Below are 19,940 nucleotides of genomic sequence, written 5' to 3' on the forward strand. Positions count from 1 at the left end.
GTTGTCACGTGACCCGCAGGTATAACCAGCCCAACCCCCAACATCTGGGCAGAGTAAGTCCGAACAAAGAACTCAAGAACTCTTGGCCCCTTTAAGGGGCAAGCGGCTCTTCTGGCCGCTGGACTTTCCAGCCACGTCTTTATTTTCTTTCCGGCAAAGTAAACTCAGTTAAAGTTTGCGATCGCGTTCCTCCGAACTGTATTACAAACTCAACGCATCAAGAAGGACATCAAAGGAGTTTTCATCCCGACGGAAGAGAGACTCGCATAAGAAGAGAGACCCCAGACATTAAAGTCCAGGTATTTTTAGTTATGCGAATAAGCTGTGCCACTTTTATCAAAAAGGTGTTTTTTTAATAATCTTTGTGATCCTTAATGGTGTCTGTGGAACTGAAACCAGATTTTGCCACTCTTTATCTGAAATCTATATTTCCGTGCTTTGCTATCTCTCTCTGTTTGTTACATGTTTTATAGACCCGTATAGCCGATCTCCACGTGGTTTATCTTTGTTCTATGTTGAATGTATGTTCGTGCGTTTGTTCGTTATCTGTCTGACTAGTTAATAAATCCCATTATAATCAAATGAATTGTATTGTTTGCCTCACAAGAAAAAGTCACTGGAACACAGATCCCCCTGCCTAGCTGTTATAAGTGGATTAAAACTTATGAATAATTAATCTACTTCACAAGAAGTAGCAACAATTCCCTTTTCTAAATGAATAGATCATTACCGTGTCCGCTCGGAAGAGCGGCGGCTCTGCTTGTGTTTGTTTGGTCAAATTAACAATAAATTAATCCTGAATATTAATGAATAATAATAATTTGTTATTGTTGAAAATTAATATTCATAACCTGAGAGTCTACAATTATGTTTGTTTGACCAAATTGACCAAAGCTTGAGCTGGAATATTAATAATTAAGAATAAACCGTTATTGTTGATTATTAATATTCATAAAATGACCTAATTTCTGTTACACCAGTGATCTGCAATATTTTTCCACCAGGGTTTTACACTCATGAGAATGAGTAAACAATTATGTCTGAGGCTATATAATATGTATGCCCTTGCCCATTTCCTGCCTCTTTATCTTTTACTATACCCAGATTTTCTTTGTACTGCATCTTTAAATTTAATTCTGATCAGGCAGCACATGGATACCTGACACAGATTCTCCTTCCCCGCCCTGACTGAAATCTCTCTCTTTTTGGATAAAGGTCACACACAGGTAGTAGCACAGCGGAAACGCTCTCGTTTGGAGATCTAGATCAGAGCTCAAAAGCCACAGAATGAGAGCACATAACCTTTGTGGGGGAAAATGATGCAAAAAGAAAACAGATATTCTTACTTTTCTGTGCTATACTTATTTTTAAATGTCTGTGCAGTTTAATTCTGGGGTTGTGTTGTCTGAATTGGAAATTAAAAATAGAGATACTGATACTTATTACTGAGGAGATCAACTCTAAATAAATATGTAGGATTTTTGGGGGGGGGGGGGGGGGGGGGGGGTGTCTGCTAGAACTGTAAGTTTGCAAATAGTTTTATAAAACAAATCACATACCCCAGCCTTAATTCTCACACACATCTGCCCTCACCACAGATCAGTGTTTTTAGAGATGGATGTCATTCACTGTATGTCAGTGATGAAAGTAGAAAGGAAACACAAGAAACACAGATGTTTCAAAATGGTGCCTAACCAACTATTAATATTTTTCCCCCAATATTTCTTGAAATATGTGTATAAAATGATTATATGTATATAAGTATACATTGTAATCAGCTAATTTCTTATTTTTTCTTCTTTAAAAAATTATAAATTGTTAGGTTTGTGATTTTTTCATATACCGTAGCAAATATAAGCACCCTTTTTTCCCTTACATGTCATTGTTAGTTCTTGTGCCATTTTTAGCAGATTAAAAATTAGGGTTCATTTACTCCAATAACAAAGATTATATTATACACTTCTCTGTTTGTTAATAATGCATTAAAATGAAAATTCACAGCTGAAAATAAAATTTATCACTTGGTTTAAAAGGAGTTAAAAAAATATAGACATTTGCTACATTTTGTAATTATCTTTCAACACACCTTTTTGATTTTTATTTCATGTTAAATAAGTGCTATAGCTACATGTAAAAAAAGAGAAATAGATGATCAGTTCATGTGCACTTGGATTGATGAAACTATAGTGATCTGTCAGAAGAAAAAAAAACAATGTACTGTACAGTAAGCAGAAAAAAGAAAATGGAAGTAAATGTGACCTAATTGTAAAATATTACATAATTTAGAATTGATAACTTCCCTTAAGGATATTGTCAACAGCAGTTTGTCTCACCTGTTGTAGATCACTCGAGCTTTGAGTATATATAGTAAAAAGATAAAACAATGGTCAAACAGCACCAGGACAAGATTTAAAAAATACAGTATAGGTTTTAGTATCAAATGTCAAAGGTTTGACTTAAGAGATTTTGGACTGCAGCTCTGCACAAAGCATTTGGCCAGTGGAGAAATGGTTATGCCCATCTGAGCCTGGTTTCTCTCAAGTTTTTTTTCTTCACTTTCAGCAATTGGTGAAGTTTTTTCCTTGCGGCTTTCGTCACTAGCTTGCATGGTTCAGAATCTGTAGAGCTGCGCATTGATGGATTGTTTTTCAGTGTTTGGACTCTTAGTAGTGATTATTACTGTAAACCACACTGAACTGAGCTAAACTGGACTGAACTTAAACTCTGAAAACTGAACTACACTGTTTCAATTTTCTATAATCTTTTATGTGAAGCTGCTGTGACACAATCTACATTGTAAAAGCACTATACAAAAAAGGTGAATTGATTAAAAAAAATTGAATCAAAAAGTAAACAGTAAAAAAAAAATCTGAAAATAATAAACAATCTGTAGTCACCATTTTTAAAGACAGAATTTTAAAATGACAAAATTAAAATGTGCATATCAGAAACTGCGCCCACATAGATGATTGCTCAAACCAATGCGAGCCCCACATGGACAAATGAAAATAAAAAAATTAAAACTATATAAATTGCTGTAGAGCAATAAGATAATTATAGTAAGCAAAATAAATATTTTGCTAAACAACGGTTTAAAATAAGAATTTTCTCTAGACAGTTTGAGAAAAAAATGTCAAACGTGGGTCTTCAAAAACGTTTCGATGGAGATGGGCCACGAAGTGAAAAAAGTTGAGAGTCCCTGGTCTACACTAAAAGGAAAATGTTCTTCTTATGACTGATCTATGATGTTATGATGATTTTTTTTCTTTTAAATGTGTTTTATGAGAATAGAGCAAAATTTCTTTGTCTCATATATTTGTATTTGTGTTTAATGTGAATTTTTTTATGCTTTTATTTTTCCGTATTCTTGTATCTCAAAGGGACGATCCTGATTAAAATAAAATAAAATAAAATAAAATAAAATAAAATAAAATAAAATAAAATAAAATAAAATAAAATAAAATAAAATAAAATAAAACATGGGACGACATGGTGGCTCAGTGCAGTCCAAGCTGGGTCAGTTTGGCATTTCTGTGTGATTTTAATTGAATGAACTAAATTTGCTGTAGTGTATATGAGTGAATGAGAGTGTACGAATGTTTCTCAGTACTGAGTTGCAGCTGGAAGGGCAACGCTGTGTAAATCATATGCTGGATAAGAGTTGGCGGTTCATGCTCTGGGGGCCGCTGATGAAAAAAGGGACTAAGCGAAAGGAAAATAAATGAATGATTGAATGAATAATTGTGCAGCACTAGGTGGCGCAGTGAGCTCTCCGTCTTCATTCTCAGCAGTCTCTGTATCAGCAGTTTATCATTGACTGAAATCTGAAGTTAACGATTTGAGCTAGTATTCCTGACAGATCACTTGATCATGATGGTTTCACATGGATTATTCTGGACTCTGTGGATGGTGACATGTTTTGGTGAGACCATTTAGAAATTACAAATGTTGTGTGTTGAATTTATTTTTAATGTAATTAGTCCTGTTTGGTCTTATAGTGTTTATTTTACTAAAATGTTTAAACTAGATACTAAAACAAGTTATTTCATTTTATTTTTATATTTTTGATACATTTAACAGGAGAATGTTTAGGTCAAGATCTTCAGTTTCCTGAGCTGAATGGAGCAATAGGAGGAAGTGTGAGATTCACCCCTAATAATCCACCATCTTCAATTGATGTAGTTACCTGGCATTTTGGAACAACTCTTATTTTAACTGGACATCCTGATTCACCTTCTGTATCCTCAGTATATAGAGACAGAGTCAGTTTTGACAACAACACTCTCTCCCTGGAGCTCTTAAACCTGAAAATGGAGGATTCTGGGTCATACAGTTTGACTGTGATTACTAGTAGTGCAAATCAACTTAGAGGAGAAACTTCATTACAGGTGTTCGGTGAGTGTGCTGCTTGTGTGATGTGTCATGTATATGATGTGTAAAAAAGCCTTTATAACAGATTAAGTTAGCAGAAGAAGACTGTAAAAGGACTATAATGATAATTATTGTGCATATATACAATGCAAATAGACAATGAGCTGTGTGGTTGTTTTCAGTGTTGAGTACATTTAACATTAATTACTAATTAAATTAAAATAAATTTTGTTTAAAATAACTAAACAATTTTCTACAATCATTAAAATTCTAGTAACTTTTCTGCAAAAAACAAAACAAAAATCTAATTACTTGATTCACTACTTAGAACCAATACTAATCTCAACACATACACGCTAAAATTTAATCTTGAATTTGAGTCAAGGCCTATTAGCTTTATTAAAAAACTAAAAACAAAACCATGATACCATATTGTACATGCCTATTGTCTTTAATTTCTTGCTCAATCCATTGCTTCTTAAGTATGTGCAACTGCCTTGATAAAAGTAACCTACTTTAGCTGAAAAACAGAATTGTAGTAATTTTGGAAAATATATTTGTGTAACAAAAGATACACTTACTCTGCTTCTCCGAATGTATTGTTAATTTAGGACATAAATTTAAACTGTAAAAAATGTCTTTGATTTTAGCAGTAAAAGTCTGTAAAATCCACAGTGAACATCTGTTAAATGATTAACAGCGCATTTTTGTTCAATATAAAAGAAATAACTGTAACAGAGCTATCCTTTGTTTTCAAGTAATCAGAGTGTTTGAAATCTCACAATACACCCTCATTCACTAGTTCTTAAATCAGTTGATTAGTTTAGTTCACTAGACAGAGTGGATGACCACAAATGACTGAATTGATGAACACCTGCAGCTAACAAGCACAATCACTGAAGGAAAGAACAAGAAAAAAAAAAAAAACTACAGACACCACCTTACACCAAACCAACTTAATTAAAACAAAGGATTCAACAACTCCACAAACAGCATTACAGATTAAAGCTAGACTTCATTTCTGTCATATTTGCAAAAATATTTGATAATTAACAGAGGTTTATATTTTTTATTGAAATTTTTTCAATTGACCTCACCCGTGTGTAGATCAGAGGCTGCTTTAGTTGAACTCTTGATCCTGTACTCGTAATGTTTCTCTGGAAGTTACAACTGTGTTTCTGAAACTCATAAGTTACGACAAGTTATGCACTGAGAAATGATACCGTATTTACTTAATTATTACAGATATAATTAATTATATATTATTAAATCCTCACACATAACTAACAAGGTATTCAACGAGTCTACTAGCTGGTGAGAAAGGTTTTGACATCATAATTAATTTAATCAGACTTATTTTTATATTTTCTTTTGGCTTTCTTTTTTTGTGATTAACACAATTATATATAGCAACCAAAATAAAAGATAGAGCCAAATAAAATAGTTGAAGAACCCAACTAAAGCAAATGCTGACCTCTGATTTCAAACGAACAACAACAATGTCATTAAGAGCTTTTATCCACATGTGACAGAAATAAAGTCAAAGGTCAGTAATAAGTAAAGCTCATGATGTTTATGGAGTTGTTTAATGATCTATGCTGAGATCTTGAGAAATTACATTTTTATTGTGTATTTTGTTTTATTTGTATGAATTATTATTTTATTTAGAGTTTTATTCTTAGTTGATTTCATCTTTGGTTTTGGCTGTTTTTTTTTTTTTTTTTGTTCTTTCCTTCAGTGATTCTGCTGTTAACAGTTGTTCATCAATAATTCTCAATCCTCCTTAAATTAGACACTTAATTATCTCATTAACTTCATCACTTTCTGAGTGTTTAACCCTCTGTAGTGAGCACCCTACTGAGGATTTTGCTCTGGGATTTAAGGGGTTAAATGTGTTTGATGAAAAATACAGACTGTGGAAGGAATTTTTAACAGAAATATTCTGTAAACTGAATTCACAAATGTAAAATGTTAAAAACAGCAGATTACTGGCAACCACAGCTGCCGTTATTTTACCGTAAAATCAAGAGAAAAAAAAAACAGCAAAATACTGAATTTTTTTTGTTTTTACTAACATCATTGTGCAGGACAGTCTGTGTTCAAGTCTAAGATAAACTAAGAATATCTGATGTTATGCTGCATTTTCTTTTATTTAACAGTTAAAATCTGTTTGTTAATTGTCACACATGAACACATTAATGCATTTAATGACTGCATTATTTAAAAAGTTTTTCTTGGTGAACTGCTGTGACCAATCAGAGTTTGAGAATAAACCAATCAGTTGCGTTGCGCCATAAGCGCATTTGCTATTTACATGACGTAAAGTAAGTCTAGGTAGAAAAATTGAACACTTCACTAGCAAGAAAACAGTTAAACAGAGGATCAGCAGGATAATCTACTTTCACTTTCGCTCTCGTGGATAGGGAAACCTTATGCACAGACAACAATTAGCCTATAAATAATTAATTTTGTTTGTTAAGCGCAAAGATTTGCTTCAAAACTATTTCTAAATTCAGTTCTAATTTCCAGCAAACGAATAAATGAACAATAATAACTAAGTGTGCTCAAAAACCTGAGTTATACCCTAATACACATGCTGTGCCCCATATGGTCTAAAACCTGACAGGTGGGCAAATCTAAGCTTTTTTTTAATAAAACAATTATAAATAAGGATATAATAAATAATACTGCTAATAATAATAACGTTATACAAAAGCAAATTGTTATGAATAAACCGAAAAAGCCCCTCGAGATGAGGAAGGCATAAAAGTATGGCTTTTATATTTATGTAGGCAAGAAAATATTGTTTTGTAATATTTTAATCCTTTATATTTATACATCCTTATTTTATCCTATATATATCCTTAATATTTTATATACTTTTCATATGTAAAGATATTGCATATTGCTATACATCTTGTGTGTATTAAACAGTGTGTAAGCAACGCACACTCTGCGCCAGACAATAGACCGGCTTTGTTCTGGTCTAAAGAACAGACTATTATAGTTTCTCAAAATAGCAATGTGCCAGCAACGCGGCAAAACACGCCTGCTTTTTTAGACCAGAACGCCTATGGGCGCACATATAAGTGCAAATGCATTAGCTATTTAAACATCGTGGCCAACACCTCAAAGTGTCTCTTGCGCCGAGCTGAAAGTAGCAAATTACAATTGCGTCGCGCCTTGTGCCTCATTGCGCCGGGTGCATGATAGGGCCCATACTGTATATCCAAACAAAAATAAAGTTTTTTCTCCATTGTCAATGGTTTATTTTTATCACCCAGAACAGTGTTTCTTTAAAACAGCGCCTTTCATCAATGGTACCACCGGCCCAGTCCCTAATACACTGTTAAACTAAAAATGTTTATTGCTAAGTTTTCAAATAAGATTTATTTTGCTTATTTTTACATTGTAATATATTGATTTCCATGCAGTGCTCACCAGAGAGAAAATATTCCTTTCTGATCCAGTGTGTCTCTTCTCTCTTCAACAGAAATAATATCTTATGTTACACTTACTGGTCCAGAAGAAGCATTAATCGAGGGTGAATCATCTGCTAACTTCACCTCTGAGGAAAGCGGAGGCACCGTCACCTCTGTGCAGTGGATGAAGGATAACAGTCCTCTGTCTTCTAGCAGCAGAATCATCTTCTCATCTGATAACAGATCAGTGTCCATCAGTCCAGTGGAGAGATCAGACACTGGAGAATATCAGTGTACATACAGTAACCCTGTCAGCTCTGAGACGGCAAAACTCACCCTGATTATCAACTGTGAGTGTGAAACATTTTAACATCAGATTTGATGGAATCTAGACATTCTTCAGTTCTCAGTTTGTTCCTTTAACACAGAGTCTCTTGTCTGTGTTGTAGATGGACCAGATGGTGTTTTAATTAAGGGTCCACATGTGGTGGATTTAGGGGTTCAAGTGTTTATGTCTTGCTTTGCAAATTCTGAACCTTCTGCTTCATTCAGCTGGACGTTTAATGGGTCAAACACTGGTGTGACCACAGACAAATTCACCATAGATAAGTCTGACTTCACAGACAGTGGAGAATACATCTGTACAGCTTTTAATGAGTTCACAAACCAAAGAAAAGCTGATGCACATCTTTTGTTAGTTAAAGGTAAGCAGATACAACTGACCCTAAACATATTCACAGATTATGATAACCACTGCTTTGACCTAAATTTACCACTTGTTCAAATTAACTTTGTATTCATTTATTTAATTCTACGAAATACACAGTTTGATATCAACCCTCACTACAGAGGGTTGTAATTATATTTACACATAATTACATTTAATTACTTTGTGATTTTATATATTTTTAAAGGTTTGATACAGATTAAAATATATTTGTATTATGCACAATACATTGCCTGTTGTCTTTTTGTTGTGTATCTGTCATAGCTGGAGGTGGAGGACTGTCAGCAGGTGCGATAGCAGGGATTGTCATTGGGGTTTTAATTGCAGTTTCAGGCATTTGTGGCCTGTTCGTCTATTTAATAAAAACCAACAAAATGTGAGTAATGCAATGTATCATCTAGTTTGTAATCACACACATTAATGTTGGTAATGCTGTTTATTTTCTGTAGACCAATTACAGAGTTTACAGAAACAAGTCTCAGCAGTTTTCATTTTTGTGATTTGTGAATGAATAATGGGAAGATCAAAATGGCTGTTCAAATGAAGATGATCTTTATTTTTTGACAGACACAAATAGGGCTGCATGAAATAGAAATTTGCACAATATTGAATTTGACATTGCAATTTCCCCCCCTTGTACTATATATTGTGATACAAAATACAGTTTCACCAGATGACTTAAATAGATTTATTTGGAAAGTCATTAGTTAAGATTGATTGGAATAATTTTGTAGGGGAGTGAAATAAAAAAAAATATATTTTTATATAATTTATTATATTAATATAAACAAACTACAGTCATAAATAAACAGAATTGAGCAAAAATTAAAGTGGAATAAACAGTGCTTTATGGTTTTCTGGGGAGAGTATTTAAAACTCTAATGGCAGTTGGCATAAAGAACATTTGATACACATTTTTTTTTTTTTAAACTTGAGTTGCCTGAAACGTCTTTTTGATGGCAGGAGCTGAAATTTTATATTTAGGGAATGGGAACAATCCTTAATTAAACAGAAAGCACATATCATTATTGAAAAGTGTTCCTATCCTTTTTATATAAATTTTCAGCTCTTGCCATCAAAAAGACGTATAGGCAACCTCAAATATTAAATGTCATTAGAATTTTAAATACTAGGGTTTAAATATGTATAAGGTTTTAATTGAGTCTTTAATGTGATTTATGTGTTGAAACTGAATGTGTTTGTGTTGACTGTTTTTTGGTGATATGTGTAATGTGAACGCAGATGTTGTTGTGTAATGAAGGCAAAGATAAATTTCCACTTGTGGACAATAAAGAAAGTAAAGAGTCTAACAGTATTCATGTACAGAAATGTAATAATTAAATCTAAAATAACATTGCATATTCATCATATAAATAATTCATTAAAATGACTCTTTATTAAATGTCTTTATGCACTATGCTTTAAACTGTCTTAAAATGTTTACATATTCACAGGCCTTAAAAATACATGCAGATAAGAAACTTTCACTCTACTATGGCTCAATTCTACAGTGTCTCCACAAATCTCATTTGTTTTGACCTGTGGTAATCCAAACTCAACTTTGCATACCCTGTGATGTGACTATGTAGATGCACACATTATAATGTCGATGCTGAAACGATATATTGTGCAGCCCTAGATGCAAGTGTCTGTGCTTTTAACAATTAAAGAAGTGTAATGGCTAAAGTGAGATACTTCAGAATTTCATATAACTGAGGAGACTAAAATTAATAAAAATGTAGTCAAGTAAAAGTAAAAGTAAAAGTAATAAGTTCAAATGCAAAAACATCTAAGTGCCATCTGAAATTTCCAATGAAAATTACAATTTTTCTCAGCCTCCTTTGTGTTGTGTTATTTCACTTTAAAGACCATGAAAATGACTTATCCTTTGCCGTAAAAGTGAAATTACTGAACATGTAACGTGAAGTGGATGCTGACAAGAGAAGTGATGATCTAAACGCAGGTTTATTTAGTAGAATGGTCAAGCAAGCAATGGTCAACACAGGGGCAAACAGATGTACACAGGAAATCCAGAGTCATAGTCAAATAACAGGCAAATGGTCAGTACAGGCAGGCAGCTGGCAACATAAACAAATAAACAAACAAGGAGAGGGTCATAAACACGGCAAGACAAGGCAAGGAAAACCCATCGTAATATTATGATTCAACATAACAAGACTCAGCAACTTCTGTGTGTTTGTGTGCTGTAAAAATATTCCAGTTATGAATCCATGAGCAGCTTCAGCTGTGTGAGTCTAATTAATGGAGACTTGGGGCAGGTGTGTGTGTGTGTTGCATGGCTGGATCTTGTTGTCCATATACTGGCAGATTTGTGGTTCCCCTTCGGTTGGGGAACTTCAGTGCCATGAATGGGAGGATTCGGATCAGAAGCCGCTTATCTGGAGAGTATTGAACGGGCCAATGAATGAAATTAATTGGCAGCGTAAGCTTGCGCAGGTGTGCGACATCTGCAATTATCTCAGCATATAAGCACACCTGAAGCCAGCAGACGCCATCCTTTTCGCTTCAGATCCTTTCTGAGTGAGTCGATGAGGGTTCCTCTTGCTGATCAGCACTTCAGAGCGAACGAGTGTGTCTCCCGGTCCAGAGTGGGTCTTCGCGGTGGCAGACGGTCGAGCTGGGTTACTCCCTTGCCTGCGGTTCTTTGGGTCCGGTCCTCCAGAGCGGTGCGTATAGTTGCAACTTTCCTAAAAGAGCAACACAGTCGTGCAGCACGTCCTTTTCAGGATGGCGCTCCGACTGTGCGTTTCTGGATGCGGGGGTTTCCTGTCTCCGGATGATGGACACGATCACTGCATTGCATGTTTGGGGGTCCAGCATGTTAATGCGGTGCTCGCGGGCGGTTCATGTCGTCATTGCGATGCCATGACCGTTGCACAGCTAAGATCGCGGCTAACTTTCGCAAGAGAGCGAGCCACCCCAGTTGCCTCCTGCTCTAAAAAAGCAGCGGGCGCTCGGGCAGATCTGAGGGTTTCAGCGGGAGCTAATCCGCCGCCCACGGGCTCGCGGACCTCTCGCTCCTCACGGCGCTCCATCCAAGCTTCGGGTGGTGAGAGTGATCCGTCTAACCAGATGGTAGCTCTCACACTCGCTGACACCGGAGATCAGATGTCCTCCGCGGCATCGGAGGGTGGGCTTTCACTGTCCGACGAAGATCCGGACCCGCTCGCCCCCTCCGGGCAGGTGAGCGCTGTCAAATCGGATCCTGAAGCGGACATGTTAGCCGTGCTTTCCCGGGCTGCTTCGGCCGTGGGGTTGGAGATGGTTTATCCCCCAGCTCCGCGGCCGGACCGACTAGATGGGTGCTACGTAGAGGACCAGAAGGCGAAGCCTTCGAAGCCTCTCGTCCCCTTCTTCCCGGAAGTGCACAGTAGGCTCACGCAGTCCTGGAGGGCACCTTTCTCTGCCCGTGCTGCGAGTGCCTCCGCCCTCACCGCCCTTGACGGCGGAGCTGCCAGGGGGTATGAGGCGATCCCGTCAGTGGAGCGCGCTATCGCGGTCAATCTTTGTCCGCGCGGCGCCTCTACGTGGCGGGGTTTGCCCCGCCTCCCGTCCAAAGCCTGTAGGTTGTCTGCCTCCCTCGGAGCCAGAGCTTATAAGGCTGCGGGCCAGGCTGCTTCTGCTTTGCACGCGATGGCCACCTACCAGCGCTACCAAGCGCAGGCGCTGGCCGAGCTGCACGAGGGCGGGTCCAACCCAAGCTTATTACATGAGCTGCGCACCGCGACCGACTATGCTCTTCGGACTACTAAGTCCGCCGCGTGTGCGCTGGGGAGGACGATGTCCACACTTGTGGTTCAGGAACGCCACCTCTGGCTCAACCTGGCCGATATGCGCGACGTTGACAAAGTTCGCTTTCTTGACTCGCCCATATCCCAGGCTGGCCTGTTCGGCGACACCGTCGGTGAATTCACCCAGGAATTCAAGACGGTGAAAGAGCAGTCGGATGCGATGGGCAATGTCATCTATCGGCGTGGCCGTAAGCCCGCTCCGCCCGCCGAGCCATCCACCTCCGCTGTTCCTCGCCGAGGGCGCCCGCCAACGAGTGCTGCCCCGCCCCCGCCTGCGCCTCCGGCCAAGCGGGCGCGGCGTTCACCTCGAAAGCAGGCAGCCCCTCCTGCCCAGGGCGCCGTTAAGTCCGGTAAACGGACCGCGAAGCGTCCCTGAGACAGGCCATCCGGAGAAGAGGAAACTTGCTCTTTCCCCGCTGGAGGGCGGGGCCCCGATAACAACGGTACTTTTCAGTGCCACCAAAACATCAGTAAAAGAGCACTTTTTCCCTTCCCCGGATGTGACTGCACGAGTTCTGCCAGTCCGGGACGCGCTGCCTTCCGGCTCGCAGACTCTACGTGCTTCGCCAGTGGCTCACGAGCGCTGGGGGGACGGTCTCCCTTTCCTCAGCCCTCCAGCCCCCTCTCCGGAGTCAGGGTGCGGAGCCAGAGCGAATCGCTCTCCTCCAGCTCTTCCGCGGGACCCTCGTGCTTCCCGGATCAGCACACCCACTCCGCGCTGCCCCACCGCTGGTACGTCAGCGATTGTAGCGATGACTCCATTAGCGAGGGCTCTGCCTGCCTGGTTAGCGCGGGCCAGCCCCTCGCGGTGGCTCATACGCACAATCAGACTCGGTTACGCGATTCAGTTCGCGAAACGGCCCCCCAAGTTTACGGGCGTGTATTTCTCCGGGGTCAACCCCCTGTCCGCCCCTGTCTTGCGAGAGGAGATTGCTGCCCTCCTGGCGAAGGGTGCAATCGAGCCGGTTCCTCCAGCCGAGATGGAGAGTGGGTTTTACAGCCCATACTTCATCGTACCCAAAAAGAGCGGTGGGTCACGGCCAATCCTAGATCTGCGCGTTTTGAACCGCTGTCTGCACAAGCTGCCGTTCAGAATGCTCACGCAGAGGCGCATTCTCCAATGCGTTCGTCCTCGGGATTGGTTTGCAGCCATAGACCTGAAGGACGCGTATTTCCATGTCTCCATTCTTCCACGCCACCGCCAATTTCTGCGGTTTGCGTTCGAGGGTCGAGCGTGGCAGTACAAGGTCCTCCCCTTCGGGCTCTCTCTGTCTCCGCGGGTCTTCACCAAACTCGCGGAGGGTGCCCTAGCGCCCCTTCGGCTCGCGGGCATTCGCATACTCAATTATCTCGACGACTGGCTGATTTTAGCCCACTCGCGGGAGCAATTGATTATGCACAGGGACAAGGTGCTTCGGCATCTCCGCCTACTGGGGCTTCAGGTCAACCGAGAAAAGAGCAAACTCGCCCCCGTGCAGAGGATTTCTTTTCTCGGGATGGAGCTGGACTCGATCACCATGGTAGCGCACCTCTCCGAGGAACGCGCTCGCCTGTTGCTGAACTGTCTGAGGGAGCTCGACAGCAAACTAGTGGTCCCACTGAAGTTCTTTCAGAGGCTCCTGGGGCATATGGCATCCGCAGCCGCCGTCACGCCGCTCGGGTTGCTCCATATGAGACCACTTCAGCACTGGCTTCACGATCGGGTCCCCAGACGCGCATGGCACGCGGGCACACACCGGGTCTCGGTTACTGCGCTGTGTCGCCGCGCCCTCAGCCCTTGGAACGACCCCTCGTTCCTACAGGCCGGTGTGCCTCTAGGACAGGCGTCCAGCCATGTTGTTGTTTCAACAGACGCTTCCAACACGGGTTGGGGGGCCGTGTGTCGCGGGCATGCGGCTGCGGGCCTCTGGAAGGGTGCCCAGCTGCATTGGCATATCAATCGCCTAGAGCTGTTGGCAGTGTTCCTCGCTCTCCACCGCTTTTTACCGGTGCTGGAGCGGCAACACGTGCTGGTCAGGACGGACAGTACGGCGGCGGCGGCGTATATCAACCGCATGGGGGGTATGCGCTCTCGCCGCATGTCTCAGCTCGCCCGCCGTCTGCTCCTCTGGAGTCACCCGCGGCTGAAATCGCTGCGCGCCATTCACGTCCCAGGCACGCTCAATCGTGCAGCCGATGCGCTCTCACGACAGCTGTTACGCCCTGGAGAATGGAGACTCCACCCCGAGTCTGTTCAGCTGATATGGGCGCGATTCGGGGAGGCCCAGATCGATCTGTTTGCTTCCCCCGAGAACGCTCACTGCCAGTTGTTTTTTTCCCTGACCGAGGGCTCTCTCGGCACGGATGCACTGGCCCACAGCTGGCCTCGGGGCATGCGCAAGTATGCGTTTCCCCCAGTGAGCCTGCTCGCGCAGTTTCTGTGCAAGGTCAGGGAGGACGAGGAACAGGTTCTGCTAGTTGCGCCCCTTTGGCCCAACCGGACCTGGATATCAGAGCTCTCACTCCTCGCGACGGCCCTCCCCTGGCGGATCCCTTTGAGAGAGGACCTACTCTCTCAGGGACAGGGCACCATCTGGCACCCTCGCCCCGATCTTTGGAACCTCCACGTGTGGTCCCTAGACGCGAGGAAGACTTAGGTAACCTACCGACTGCGGTGGTTAATACCATCACTCAGGCTAGAGCCCCCTCCACGAGGCGCGCCTACGCCCTGAAGTGGAGTCTATTCACTGAATGGTGCGTCTCTCGCAGAGAAGACCCCCGAAATTGCCAGATTAGTGTTGTGCTCTCTTTCCTTCAAGAGAAGTTGGACAGCAGGCTGTCGCCCTCCACTCTCAAGGTTTACGTGGCCGCCATCTCCGCTTATCATAGCGCGGTAGCTGGCGGCACCGTGGGAAAGCATAACCTGGTCATCCAGTTCCTTAGGGGTGCTAGGCGAATTAATCCATCTCGCCCCCCTCTCATGCCCTCTTGGGATCTCGCCCTCATTCTCACGAGTCTGTGATCCGATCCCTTTGAGCCACTCGAATCAGTATCTCTAAGATTTCTGTCCCTGAAGACAGCTCTGCTGGTTGCGTTGGCCTCCATCAAGAGGGTCGGGGACCTGGAGGCATTTTCGGTCAGTGACTCGTGCCTGGAATTCGGGCCGGATTACTCTCACGTCATCCTGAGACCCCGCCCCGGTTATGTGCCCAAGGTTCCTACCACCCCCTTTAGAGATCAGGTAGTGAACCTGCAAGCGCTGCCCCCGGAGGAGGCAGACCCAGCCCTTTCTTTAATTTGTCCAGTTCGCGCTCTGCGCATTTATGTGGACCGTACTCAGAATTTTAGATCATCTGAGCAGCTCTTTGTCTGTTATGGCGGTCGGCAGCAGGGAAGTGCCGTATCAAAACAAAGATTATCCCACTGGATTGTGGATGCCATTTCACTCGCTTATTCGAGTCGAGGTCAGCCGTGTCCCCCGGGAGTTCGTGCACACTCCACTCGGAGCGTTGCATCCTCTTGGGCGCGTGCACGCGGCGCCTCTCTAACAGACATCTGTAGAGCTGCGGGCTGGGCGACACCCAACACATTTGCAAGGTTTTACAATCTGCGAGTGGAGCCGGTTTCCTCAAGGGTATTAGGTAACCCTTTGGTGATTGAGGAGACAACTCGGTAGGGTGTTGAAACACGCTTGCGGCGCCATTCTCCCTAACACGGAGGTACGTGCGCCTTTTTTATCTGTCAGTAAAGTTCCCCGTCAGGTGAGCCCTGCAGATTCCTCCGTGGCCCCCAGCACTGACTCAGCGGAGGAGTCACTTGCTGGCCCACTACGTTGTAGGTCTGCCCGCTGGTCAGCCCGCGTTTTGGGTATAGGTGCCTGCTATGCGTGATCCCCACTAGGCGATCCCATATGCTTATTCCGCCACGGTTAAGTCCCCCCCCTGGGTGGACCCGTGTCTTCCCTCTCCGCTAACCACTCTTTTGCTATGCGTACTCCCCCTTTTTAGGGCTAGTCCATAGGTAAATTCTGCCATCTATCCCCCCCTTGGGTAACGGATGGCCTCCGCAGCGTCCTCCCTATCGGGATTGCACGCTTCCCAACGTACTGTCGTATTTCCTAGAATTATCTAGATGCTCACGACTTCCCAAAAAATATATCTAAATCCGTAAAACTTCTGTTGAAGTAGGATAAATTAGGGCCAGGGACACGTTGGAGGACCGCGCCCCCCATGATGTGGGTGCGTCACGCTTGCTTGACTATCTCCTCATCGGGGGTGTTGGTAAGGTGCAGTCATTATGGCGCTTTCCATATTCTCCCATTCATGGCACTGAAGTTCCCCAACCGAAGGGGAACGTTCGAGGTTACAGAAGTAACCCTTCGTTCCCCGAGGAGGGGAACGGAAGTGCCATATTCCGTCGCCATAATGACTGTCCCTTAGCTGTTTGAAAGTCTCTTCAGCTTAAAAGGATGGCGTCTGCTGGCTTCAGGTGTGCTTATATGCTGAGATAATTGCAGATGTCGCACACCTGCGCAAGCTTACGCTGCCAATTAATTTCATTCATTGGCCCGTTCAATACTCTCCAGATAAGCGGCTTCTGATCCGAATCCTCCCATTCATGGCACTTCCGTTCCCCTCCTCGGGGAACGAAGGGTTACTTCTGTAACCTCGAACGTTCTATGTGATGTGTGTTTACCAGCGATCTGGAAGGATTATATTGCTGGTGATTGTGACAGAACATACACAAAGAAGCTTGATAAAAATGTTATTTTAAGAAGAAAATTTCAGACAGTATTTAGAGGTTTTTGCATCTAAACTCTTCAAGTTTACATTTTTTACAAATAATACAGTAAGTACAACTCCTGAGATACACCAGTCAATACAGTAGTTTGAGTATTTGTAATTTGTTACTTTACAACAGGTGATATTTTTAAAACAAACATGAAAATTGTTTTAAACTGTGCTTTTGTGAAACAAAGATACGCAGAATGTTTTAATAACATATCTTTGCATTTACACTACAGCCCAAAGTTAAACAGAAAGGAAAAAGCACAGGCAAGTGGAGGTAGGTTTGTTTTTATGTAATGATGGAATTTGGTAAAAACAAAGTCATATTTCTCTCAATCTCTAACTCATTGAATGTTTCTCTTTTAAAGAACCAGCAAAAAGCAAAGAAGAGACCGTGAGTGACTTTATTATTATTTTTTTTTTCCAAGGCCAAATGGGCTATATATGCACATATACTTTTAATTTTCAGCCAGGCAGCCGAAGGGCTTCTTGTGAACTGTCTTTCCATTACAAAATTGTCATGTTTAAGATCTGATTTCTTTAAAAATCAGCGATCTTCACTGCCTGTTAGATATACAATATGAAGTGGGTCTCAGATCGGACAAGAAGCACTGCATCAAATTCCATTTCCCCCACCAAGTCTTTAAATTATGACAGTTTATTTTACCCCAGTATTTTTTAATGGAGTTTCTGCGCTAGCCTATTGCTACTAATGACGCTAGTGGTTACAACTGTCTTTCATCTTGTTTTACGTTGAACAACTAAATTAATTAACTGAATGTATTTTAATTGCATTACACCATTGATGCTGTTAAAACAACTTAGTGAAATTGAAAATAGTCAAATTAAGCTTTCACCTGAAGTTTATCGTGACTTTAAAACTCTAGCTGTGCATAGAGCCCATTCAATCATGCTGTTTAACTGACAAACTGTAAACACTAACAGGAACAGCACTTTCAAATGAGATCTTTCACTGGTGCAAAAAGTAAATGTCACATATGCTGCGTTCGAAACCGCCTACTACTCAGTAGGTATTACATTTGAATTTAAATGTACTGCTCGGCCGTTAGAAAACTACGTTCTATACAGTATGAATGCTAAAAGTATGAATGGAATTCCGACGTATTACATCCACCATTTTGTCATGGTCACGTGACCTACCTGCGTCAGTTGCATCGCTTCACTCCCATTCATGAATTCTCTCACAGGGCATTATGGGATAGTGCAGCGTGCATGGGATGCACACTTCAGAATCTCACCGGAAGTAGAAAGTCATTCGGGTACTTCTCGCATACTGATTTTCGAATTCTAAGAATTCGGACATACTACTCGACTCGCATACTGATTTTAGCGTACTGTATAGTATGGAAGTATGCGGTTTTGGACGCAGCCATACTGTACAGCAGGGGTGACCAGCCCTGCTCCTGGAGATCATCCTTTCTGCTGAGTTCAGCTCCAACCATGATCAAACACACCTGATCCAATTAATCAGGACCTGAACAGCTCTGGATAATTACAGGCAGGTGTGTTTGATATTTGTTGCAACTCGAATCTGCAGGACGGTAGATCTCCAGGAGCAGGGTTGGTCATCCCTGCTGTACAGTCATTCACTCAATTATCTTAGAGGTAATTAAAGAGTTTATACATTTTACAATGAAGAGATGGGTGTATTTTACAGTCGGCTCCAATGGACTTTAATCTTTTACATATTATTGTACAAAGGCATGTCAATGATGTCATGAAGTCAGAAGCTGAGCTGTTCTGATAAAAACAAAACTATGACAGGAATTGCTACAGTGTAATACAGCACGTCTCCAGTTTTATGTTTTAAATATCAAAAACATTGTATTACAGTATGTTACATCATTGTGCCTGACACTGTGGTTGTAATTTAAGAAAATCTCATAACTGTTTGTAGGAACCATACTATGAAGAACTGACTAATGTCCAGAGAACTAATGGAGGGCGAATGGCTCAGGGAAAGAATACAAGCTTCAAAGAAAATGAGTATGTAAATGTAAAACATGGACCTCCAAAGAACTCCTGAACTTAAGGTGAGCAAGTTCACTGGATTTCATGATATTAAATTCTACTCCAACCCATTGTAGAACATCATGCTATATGGGTGCTCACAAAATGTAAAATGTAAATGTAAAAAAAATATTGTTAAGTTTATTACAGACAGTACATCTACAATGTCTCCATTTAGTTTCCAAATCCTCTTTCTGTGTGCAGGTGAAAAAGTGAAGACCATGAAAGATTGAAATACTACTGCTGAAGAACAGGACGGATGAACTCTGTGATTGTGTGTGTGTGTGTGTTTGCATGTGCATACTTTAAAGCTACTGCATTTTCACACCCACCCTGGAGCTGTAATATTCTTTGACATTTTTGCATAATTTTTTTTTAATTTGTGACAGCAGTTTATAATATTTTTGAGCCATATAGCACTATTGATACACAAAAAGACCATCAGAACCATCTCAGTGGCCGAGATGAGTGATTAACTCTTTTTAAATTCCTCTTACAGAAAAATGTATTATAGTTTTGTGTTGAAATAATAAAACAAACGCATTTTCACATATTGTAAGACAGTGAATGCAAATGCAGAGCTCATTATTGTAACTCACCTTTGATCAAAATGAGTTTGTCAATGTGATAATTTACATTTTTAGGAAATTAAATATATGAGGGCAAATTTATTAGCCCACCTGTGAAATACTTATTCATTTTTCAAATATTTCTCAAGGGATATTTAAAGTAGCAAGCACATTTTCACAGTATTTCTGATAATATTTTTTTTATAGGGAAATTCTTATTTGATTTATTTTGGCTAAAAAAA

At 41.5% G+C, this 19,940-nt stretch overlaps 2 protein-coding genes across 5 annotated transcripts in view; both read left to right on the forward strand.

The window, feature by feature from the left end:
* zgc:198329 overlaps nucleotides 1-19,940 on the forward strand; it is a 43,579-nt gene that overhangs the window by 14,859 nt on the left and 8,780 nt on the right. The window lies entirely within an intron of this gene.
* On the forward strand, nucleotides 51-19,817 carry si:dkey-11o1.3. 4 transcript variants are annotated; one of them, XM_087286717.1, is made up of 12 exons: nucleotides 51-299; nucleotides 1,145-1,226; nucleotides 3,750-3,922; nucleotides 4,081-4,139; nucleotides 4,249-4,395; nucleotides 7,865-8,143; nucleotides 8,243-8,497; nucleotides 8,785-8,896; nucleotides 17,335-17,375; nucleotides 17,467-17,492; nucleotides 19,017-19,152; nucleotides 19,334-19,817. In XM_087286717.1, the coding sequence occupies exons 5-11, from the start codon at nucleotides 4,311-4,313 to the stop codon at nucleotides 19,143-19,145; spliced, it is 927 nt and encodes a 308-aa protein (XP_087142843.1). In that variant the 5' UTR covers nucleotides 51-299; nucleotides 1,145-1,226; nucleotides 3,750-3,922; nucleotides 4,081-4,139; nucleotides 4,249-4,310; the 3' UTR covers nucleotides 19,146-19,152; nucleotides 19,334-19,817. The 4 variants fall into 4 exon arrangements, with proteins under 4 accessions (XP_087142843.1, XP_087142842.1, XP_087142841.1 ...); XM_087286716.1 differs by lacking the exon at nucleotides 1,145-1,226; XM_087286715.1 differs by lacking the exon at nucleotides 51-299 and having other exon boundaries at nucleotides 1,198-1,226; nucleotides 4,081-4,395.

This window comes from Danio rerio, chromosome 16, assembly GCF_052040795.2.
Source record: "Danio rerio strain M-AB ecotype USA chromosome 16, GRCz13ab, whole genome shotgun sequence".
NCBI classification, from domain to species: domain Eukaryota; kingdom Metazoa; phylum Chordata; class Actinopteri; order Cypriniformes; family Danionidae; genus Danio; species Danio rerio.

Coding starts and splice junctions, on each gene's coding strand:
- si:dkey-11o1.3 (XM_087286715.1), top strand. CDS start 3,871: ATGATGGTTTCACATGGATTATTCTGGACTCTGTGGATGGTGACATGT. Junction 8,144..8,242: donor ACTCACCCTGATTATCAACT/GTGAGTGTGAAA, acceptor TCTGTGTTGTAG/ATGGACCAGATGGTGTTTTA. Junction 8,897..17,334: donor TTAATAAAAACCAACAAAAT/GTGAGTAATGCA, acceptor TTTACACTACAG/CCCAAAGTTAAACAGAAAGG.